Source organism: Mastomys coucha, unplaced genomic scaffold (genome assembly GCF_008632895.1).
Source record: "Mastomys coucha isolate ucsf_1 unplaced genomic scaffold, UCSF_Mcou_1 pScaffold12, whole genome shotgun sequence".
NCBI lineage: Eukaryota > Metazoa > Chordata > Mammalia > Rodentia > Muridae > Mastomys > Mastomys coucha.
In genome coordinates, this window is record NW_022196894.1 from 84,671,761 (window position 1) to 84,680,427 (window position 8,667).

The following is an 8,667-nucleotide window of genomic DNA, read 5'->3' on the forward strand; positions in this document are numbered from 1 at the left end:
TCTGGGTCCTATGGAAATGCTGCCAATGTGCCAGAGTTGGGGACTGGACAATTAGGTGAAAAACTGTTGGCTTTCACAAGCAGCATCAGTGGGAGCTTCAAAGGGGAAACTACACCACCACATTATCAAGAGACATACAGGACTGCAGATTTTACCTTGGTTTCAAAGCTAGCCAGCAAAACAGGCTCCTGAACGAAGACCAGGAGACATTATTATACTACAGCAATTAGTATGAACACTGACCTTGTCTCTGTTTGTCTTTGTCCCAAATCCTGTGGGAGCCAGGGACAGTAGTGTGGGCTCAGCCAGGTACATTCCGACTGTAGTGTTAAGAGGACAGGAACTCTCAAGAGGCCTGAGTGTTTCCTTAGCATGCCTTCTGTTTACCAGACTGCTATAGAGAGAAACAGCATCAATGTCTTCCAGCTCTTGTTGAGAAAGGGGAAAATGGAACATGTAGTGACACATTTGAAAATGACATAATTAAGCCCATTACTCTGTATGCTAACTCAGTGAAACTAAGTTGTTTCTTAGTACCCTACTGAATCTGGGTTTCAAAGACATAAGTTACAGAATGCCTTTCTATTACTCAAAGGAGTCCTTAATGTTCACAGTAAATAAATCAAAAGTACCAAAGACAGATGAACACCCTTCCTGAATAAGACCTTTTTGTAAGGAATATTTGCAAAAGAGAAAGACGGATCTCTATATATAAAGACACTGAAGGATTCCATCACACATACACATTTTCTTTTACCTCTGATTTGGAGCAGAATATAAAGAACAGTTGGATTTGAGACTATAAGGTAAGATTTGGGGAGAATGGAGAATGCCTGAGAGGAACAAGACTTTATAGTTTTGTGATGGCTACTCTGTAGTCAACTAGGCTCCATCGGAATTAACTAAAACACAAGTGGATGGGTACATGTGTGAGGGGTTTGTCTTAATTAAATCATGTGAAGTTGGAAGACCCATCTTGAATGTGGAACTAAGATGGGAAGATCCACCTCTAATCTGGACCACACCTTCTGCTGGCTGCGTATATACAGGACATGGAAGAAGGAAGCTTTTGCTCTTTGCTAGCTTGCTCTTCCTGGGACGTTCATTCCTTCACTGGCATTAGAGCCTTCTTTGGGGTTCTGATTTATACTGAAGACCATCTGAGACACCCAACCCCGTGGACAGAACAACTACTAGACCTTCTGTTGATAGACAGCCATGGTTACAGCCTATAAGTCATCCTAACATACACATTCATTCTCTAAGTTCTGTTCCTCCAGAGAATCCCGACTAATGGGAACATTAAGACTATTCTGTAAAGTTAAAGTCACATACCATGTGGAGGACAAGCTGTATGCTTGACTAGATAATAAAACACTATGTGACCATAATTTAAAAATAAGCACAAATTATGGGCATGTTTGTAAAATAATGACCAGCAAGAATGAAATTCTCTTAGTAGTTAGGAAAATATAAATCATAATGAATTGTCAGGAAATGTAATGCAGTTAGCTCACAACTCCAACTAGAAACTGGAAAATTCCACTAAGAATGAGCACGAGTGACAAAGTACAAACCAGACACTGCTAGACATGCTAACAGAGCAAGGTTAGGGAACAATTTGACATCATGTGGACCAACAGTTTACAAATCCTGTTACCTGAAATTCCACTGTAGCTCATGCCTCTGAACACCTACCACACTTGCTAAGGAAGAATGTATTTTGTAGCATTTGCACAAAATGGCAATTAGGAGGACTGATATGTATGGTGTAGATGACTGATGGGTATGGTGAGGAGGACTGGTATGGTGAGGAGGACTGATGGGCATGGTGAGGACTGGTGGGTATGGTGAGGAGGACTAGTAGGTATGATGCAGAGGACTGGTAGGTATGGCGAGAAGGAATGATGGGTATAGTGAGGAGGACCAGTGGGTATGGTGTGGAGGACTGGTGGGTATGGGGTGAGGAGGACTGATGGATATGGTGAGGAGGACTGGTATGGTGAGGAGGACTGGTAGGTATGGTGAGGAGGACTGGTATGGTGAGGAGGACTGGTGGGTATGGTGAGGAGGACTGGTAGGTATGGTGAGATGGACTGGTGGGTATGGTGAGGAGGACTGATAGGTATGGTGAGATGGACTGGTGGGTATGGTGAGGAGGACTGGTATGGTGAAGAGGACTGGTGGGTATGGTGAGGAGGACTGGTAGGTATGATGTCAAATGATAGTTAAGTGGAGAAGCAAGTTGCAAAAGATGACACAAGTGGGATAGTACCTTCAGATTTCTCTAAAGCAAAACCCTGCTACACATTATCTGCAAATACAAACATATAGCAGGAAGTATAAATCATCAACAGGAAGGAGTGCACACACGGTAAGCTGGCTCTGGAGAAGGAAGAATGGCCCAGAGAATACAAAAGGGTAACATTTTATTTCTTTAAAAATCAGAAGTAAATATGGCAAAATAGTATGGGAAGAGAACAAGTAAAATATTGCTATTTTACTATTTTCTGTATATTTGAGTTTTTTTAATAACAGTATAATAAGTAATAATTCACACCACAGAAATGCATATACATAAAGGATGAGAAAAATAAAAATAAATTTTTAGAAATTGCTACTTAGTTTGGGATTTTAAGTAAAGTTATAACAGGGCTTTGACTCTCTGGCAATTTTAAGTTTCTTTTATGCTAAAATTTTCAGGGTTGATATCCTGTCCATGAGTGTTGTCGAAGCTAAATATGTAAAACCTGAATGTGGTATTCTGAGTTTCAGTCTTGTTTCTAGTAAGCTTTCCTTAGCATTAACAGGAGTGAACTGACAAGCATCCACACAAGTCTTTCAGAATGATTCCGGAGTCCTGGCTTGAGCAGCTATACTAATCCCTCACACCGCATAGCTCTACTACTCTATCTTCTCTTCTACTTGGGCTTTGGGTCAAAAGTCAAGAACCAATACTGGAAAGGTTATAAACAAAATTTTATTGTAAAAACCACTTTAAAAGGAAAAGAGTAATTTTCACAGAGGCATCACATAATCCTTGTGACTACTGTGTCAGAGGCAGACAGAAAGGTAAGAGGGTGTTGTAAGGGGTTAAGAGGTAGTGGAGTCTTGCTGTCTACACGTCACTTGTCTCTGAACCTCAAGACTGTAAGATAATAAATACTACACAGAAAAAACAGAAGACAAACAAACTGATACTGCCCTTCTAACCCACACAGAGTTCTCTAGACTGTAATCCTGACCAGTTTCATACTATTTCAATAACAGTCATTTTGACTAGTTGATTGATGGTAAGCAGTAATTTTATTTGACACAAGTTGCACCCTTCTAATTAAACATTTGTAACACAGATGATGAACTGAACTTTTAGGTATCCTAACTACTAGATAATGAAATGGAAGACTGTAATCCAAACTTCCACACTTCATACTATGAATACAGTTTTTAAAGGCAAGGGTACTGTAACCAAAGGCAGAGTTCACGTGTTTACACACTGCAATCATTTAAGACGGAGTTCCACCAGGCTTGGTGGTGCACTTTCACCCCAGCACCTGGGAAGCAGACAGGCAGATCTCTTGAGTTCCAGGCTAGTCTGGTCTACAGGGTGAGTTCCAGACCAGCCCAGAGCTACACAGTAAAATCCTATCTCAAAACAAAACAAAAGCAAAACAAAATTAATTTTACTTAGTACTATATCCTTCATTCCTGATAGTTTTAAATAATTAGCTCCCCCAATTCCTGATTTGGTGTAACTATGGCTAGTAAGGATAGCAAACTTTGTTTACAAAACTTACAGCTTCCTACAAGGTTTTTAAATATTGTTTTCTCCATACATGATTATACTTTAGTAATATTTTTTTCCTTTCTTGATAGACTGCTACCATTTTACTTTACAAAATAATCAAATAACTGCTTACTTCAGATTCCCACTCTTTGTAGACTCACTAAACTGAGTAATAGATTCAACCAACACATTTACAATTCAAATCTCATTCATTAACATGGAAATAATTCTTTCACAAGCAAAAGATTAGTGTCAAGAATGTAAGTTTTGAATTTCACAATGCTCGACAGAGCCCCTTAGAGTTCACTCAGTTCCTTCTTCCCGTGAAATTTCGGAGTACACTTCTAACAGCTCTGGATGAGGATGGAAATAGCTGAGTACCACTTTATCATTAAAACAACCCATGAAAGTCACAGTAAGTTTTAATTATTGTTTGTCATCACTAACAAACAAGTCTTAGTTTTATCTACAGATGTAAATCAGCTCTTAATTCATTTGCCTGTTCTATAACACAGACCAAAAAACTGGATGGTTTTATAAGTTATAATATAGTTTATGCTTTCACAAAGTTCAGTTCTATAATTTAGAATATTTTTGAGAAGAGATATATTTATTTTTAATTTTAAATATACAAAGAGATTAAGCCATTAATATAAATATTTTCTCTCAAATATGTAATATTCTCCTGTAAAAGAAAAAAGTTTCTGAAGATTTACAAAGCAATCTGCAGAGAGGTGAGCCTGATTTGAGGATCACACTAACAGAGATGATATTTCTGTCATGCTCACTGGCTTCATGTCACTACTTCACGATGGAGCCAAATCCATTCCCTCTGGCATGACCTACTGCAGGGACAACTTCCAATGGAAAAAACCTCAGAAAAAGGTCTCACGACAGAGCGGACAAGTGGACTTGTTGCTAGATGTAAACCATTTATACTGAAAAAGAAAAGGTTTTAATGTTAGTGTAAGTTTTTAAGGCTTTCACCTCACATATACACATAGAGGGTAATCTGTAGTGACAAAATGGAGAAGAGAACAAACCAAGCATTTTGCCTCATGTCTCCAAAATTAACACAGTGAAATGTTCTTTCTCAAGGCTGCACTGTGACACAGAACTATAGTTAGGCTCGAACATAAAACTAAGGTGGAAGAAACACATAAGAAGAAATGAGTTCCTTTGGTGTCCTTCACGATTGATGGTGTTTAAAAGATAAAAAGGCTCTGATGCTGGACAGCCAAAGTTAAGTCTTGTAGCCTTCCATCCTGGACAAGATCTCACAAGACCATCTATCACTGAGTGCTAAGAGCCCTATATGAGAGTATGAGAGTATCCACTCCTTATAGTGCTTTGATACACCATCTCAGTAAATCACTAATAATGTTTTATAGAGAAAAAGTCATTTCTTAGTGTCTCCTATAAACACATAACCTTAAATTGTGTGTGTTGGCATGACAGGAATGTCAGGTTGGTTCTCTCCTCCCTTTACAAGGTTGCCAGTCTTAGGCAGCAAGTGCCCTTCCTTTACCTGCTGAGATCACCTTACTGGCCCAACACACAATCTTTCAAATAAATATCACACATAACACATAGAGACCACAAAGAATGTTAAGAGATTTCTCTTTGCCTTACCAAGCAAGCTGAGTGGAACTTTTTCTTGCATGTTCTACAGGCTTTTTTGGGAAGAGAATAGTTGAAGCCATGAATAACGGAGAAGCAGATCATACAGTCTTCCACACCTTCAAAGCGTTTGTCTACATTATTCTTCCATAATGCTAAGCCTTCCATGATACTTCCGTTCTGTCAGGAGAGAGGGAAGGGTAAGCGCCCACTAAGGCCTCCCAGCGGCACTCTTATTCAATCCCACACATTTCACGCTGGATTTCAATTCTGAAAGAAGACAATCTGGCTGATCATATTATCTCCTAACTTTCTTAAATGTTATTTTAAACTATCTCTGAACTTTTAGAAACAAATATAGTTCTTATCATTAAAGACAGTGTTTACAAGAAATCCTAGAGGCTAAAAGCTTAAGCAAGATTCAGGCAGGGGCACAGAAAAGAAGTGGAAGTTTATAAGTGAATTAACCAAAGGTAAGAGAAGATCAGAAACCCTTACAGAAACCCATACCTTGTAAACTAATTTAAATTTATTTATTTGTTTATTTATTCATTCATTCATTTCAGTTTTTTTAATTAATCTGAGAATTTTACATAATGCATTTTGGCCATATCTACCAATTCCTCCCTGGACTCCACTCAGATCTGCCTCTACCTACCTACCTTCCCCTATCCAAACTTTGTACCCTCTTTACAAACAAAGGGGGAAAAGGTAATTTTAAAAAAATGTAACATAATGCTATGTATGCTTGAATGGTTGGTTAGTACGATCCCAGAGGCCCCCACACAACCCAGGCTGTTACAATTATCCCTGGATGCCTACCAGAACTAGGTAAGACCAACACTGGGTGCAGAACACAGAGAAACCAGGCTAGAACTGAGCTGAACACTTCCTCCCTGAGGTGCTCTGGCATGTCAGTGCCAGAAAGTGCTATGTAGGCCACTGGGGGAGAAAATGCCTTACTTTACCAGCGCTGGACTCTACCAGGCAGGATGTGCCCACTGGAATTGTGAGGTGGCTCAAGCTTTCTCATTGGATCTGTGGCCTGCTTCAGTGGAGAGATTCAAACCTGGTACTGTAAACCTGTTCAAAAGCCCATGGCCCTATTACTTTTACTTTGCTAAATAACAACCATGTTTTTAACTTGTAAACATTTATGTTTCAAACCCACCGATAAGTAATGTCCTTTCTCACGTGGGCAGCACTACAGAGAGTACTCATAGCTGGTCAAACGCTGAGTGGATAAGCGACTCACGACTGAGAATCCCTAAGTGAGGCCTCTGAATCAAGCACGTGAAGCTTAGGAGACACCTTGGAAAAGGGGGCAGGAAGAAGGTAAGCACGGGGAGGGGGAGGGGTACGGAGGAGTGCACAGGAGGGTGTGGAGGAGCGCTCTCTTCTGCACATAACGCGACTTGTGCACATACACTCCCTGTGGCTATGGTAACCTGCACATGCTAGGTTAGTCAACAGTACAGCGGGCATGGAGAACAGGACTCAGTGCAGGGCGGGACCATGACATGAAACAGACGAAGGCTGAAGGGAGACAGCTGAGAGCGAGTCCAGGAGGGAAGCTGAAGTGGGCATGCTCAAAATAGAGTGTATATGTAGGAAACTGGAAAAAATAAGGTAGTCTTTAAGAAACAGAAAAAACTTTAAAGCTTTCTGAACCAATACGTTAAGTGTTATGCTCTCAGTTTCTCTGAGAAAATTACGTCATTTTGAACAGCTCTCCTGACAACTGACTTTTCAACTGACAGTGACATCATCAGACCATCTCAGCTGATTTACAAAAATGCAATGTAAATCTGCTTTAAAATAATTTTTATTGAAAAATACTTAAAGTATATACTTTGCAACATATAAACAAAACTGGAGATTTATAATTAAAGATCAAAGCAAAGTTTAAAGGCAGAAATAAAAGCAACTGAGAAAATGCTGTCTGATCAATCTGTCTCTCTTAAGGGAGTTCCTTAATTTAACACTGTGTTCCTCTACTCTGCACCATCAATGCAACGAAGCCCATCTCTGCCAAGCAACAGAGAATTAAGTATAGAACTTTGATGAGTAAAGCAGAGATGGCAGCTTCAGGTCATTTAGAAATACATTTGTGTTTACCCAAGAATTTTTGTTCGTTTTGTTTTGTTTTATCTGGTTTTTTTTTTTTCCCCCTCAAGAGAGGTATTCTCTGTGTAGCTCTTCTGGCTATCCTGGACTTGATTTATAGACCATACTGGCATTGAACTCAGAGATCCACCTGCTCTGCCTCCCAAGTGTTAGATTAAAGGAGTGTGTTACCATGCCTGGCTTTACCCCAGAGTTTTTAATTTTTTTAATTTTAAGCAGAGATTACACTTTGTGTTCCAAACAGATTCTCTCTAATGTGAACAGCCAGTGTGCACGCAAAAGCATACCTGGTGGGTGAGGTACGTGCTCAGCTGCAGCATCCAGTTGCGCCACTGTTGCACAGCCACCCCGATTCTCTTCCCACTTTCCACTGTTATTGAGCCCAGTGGGTAATTGGAAGGCAACTGTATTATGAGTTCAATGACTATGTCTTCGATGGTGTAAGTAGCCATCACTTCTCGAGTAGTAGCTCGCGCCTTAACCTACAATACAATGCAAAACAATACAAAAAAAGGTATTTTTTTTTTGCCAAATAACCTATAATTATTATTTTTAATCAAACATCCAACACTTTGATAGACCGACTAACAGCTGAGGACTACAGAGGAGAATACAGGCATAAACTCATCATTTATCTGATAGCAGGCATTCAAACAGTACGTTTAAGAGCCTGGCATGCAGAACCTGGAAACAACCCAGATGTCCCTCAACAGAGGAGTGGATACAGAAATTGTGGTACATCTACACAATGGAGCAATACTCAGCTATTAAAAACAATAAATTTATCAAATTCTTAGGTAAATGGATGGATCTGGAGAATATCATCCTAAGTGAGGTAACCCAATCACAAAAGAACACACACGGTATGCACTCTCTGATAAGTGGTTATTAGCCCAGAAGCTTGGAATACAGGAAGAACAACCCACAAACCACAAGGAACTCAAGAAGAAGGAAGACCAAAAGGTGGATATTTCATTCCTTCTTAAAAGGGGGGACCAAATACCCACGGAAGGAGTTGCAGAGATTTAACTATGGAGCAGAGACTGAAGGAAGGGCAAGCCACCCTAAATATAGCTATCTCCTGAGAGGTTCTGACAGTACCTGACTAATAGAGATGTAGAGGCTCACAGCCA

The 8,667-nt window shown here is 39.8% G+C and overlaps 1 protein-coding gene across 1 annotated transcript in view; it reads right to left on the minus strand.

Moving 5' to 3' along the window:
• Nucleotides 1-2,412: 2,412 nt before the first annotated feature.
• Nucleotides 2,413-8,667, minus strand: part of Ltn1 (listerin E3 ubiquitin protein ligase 1) — a 69,680-nt gene continuing 63,425 nt past the window's right edge. The window contains exons 28-30 of the mRNA XM_031364320.1: nucleotides 7,822-8,016; nucleotides 5,420-5,587; nucleotides 2,413-4,725 (exon numbers count right to left, since the gene is read on the minus strand). Coding sequence (XP_031220180.1) covers nucleotides 4,663-4,725; nucleotides 5,420-5,587; nucleotides 7,822-8,016 — 426 coding nt within the window. The 3' untranslated portion in view covers nucleotides 2,413-4,662. The remainder of the gene's footprint in view (nucleotides 4,726-5,419; nucleotides 5,588-7,821; nucleotides 8,017-8,667) is intronic.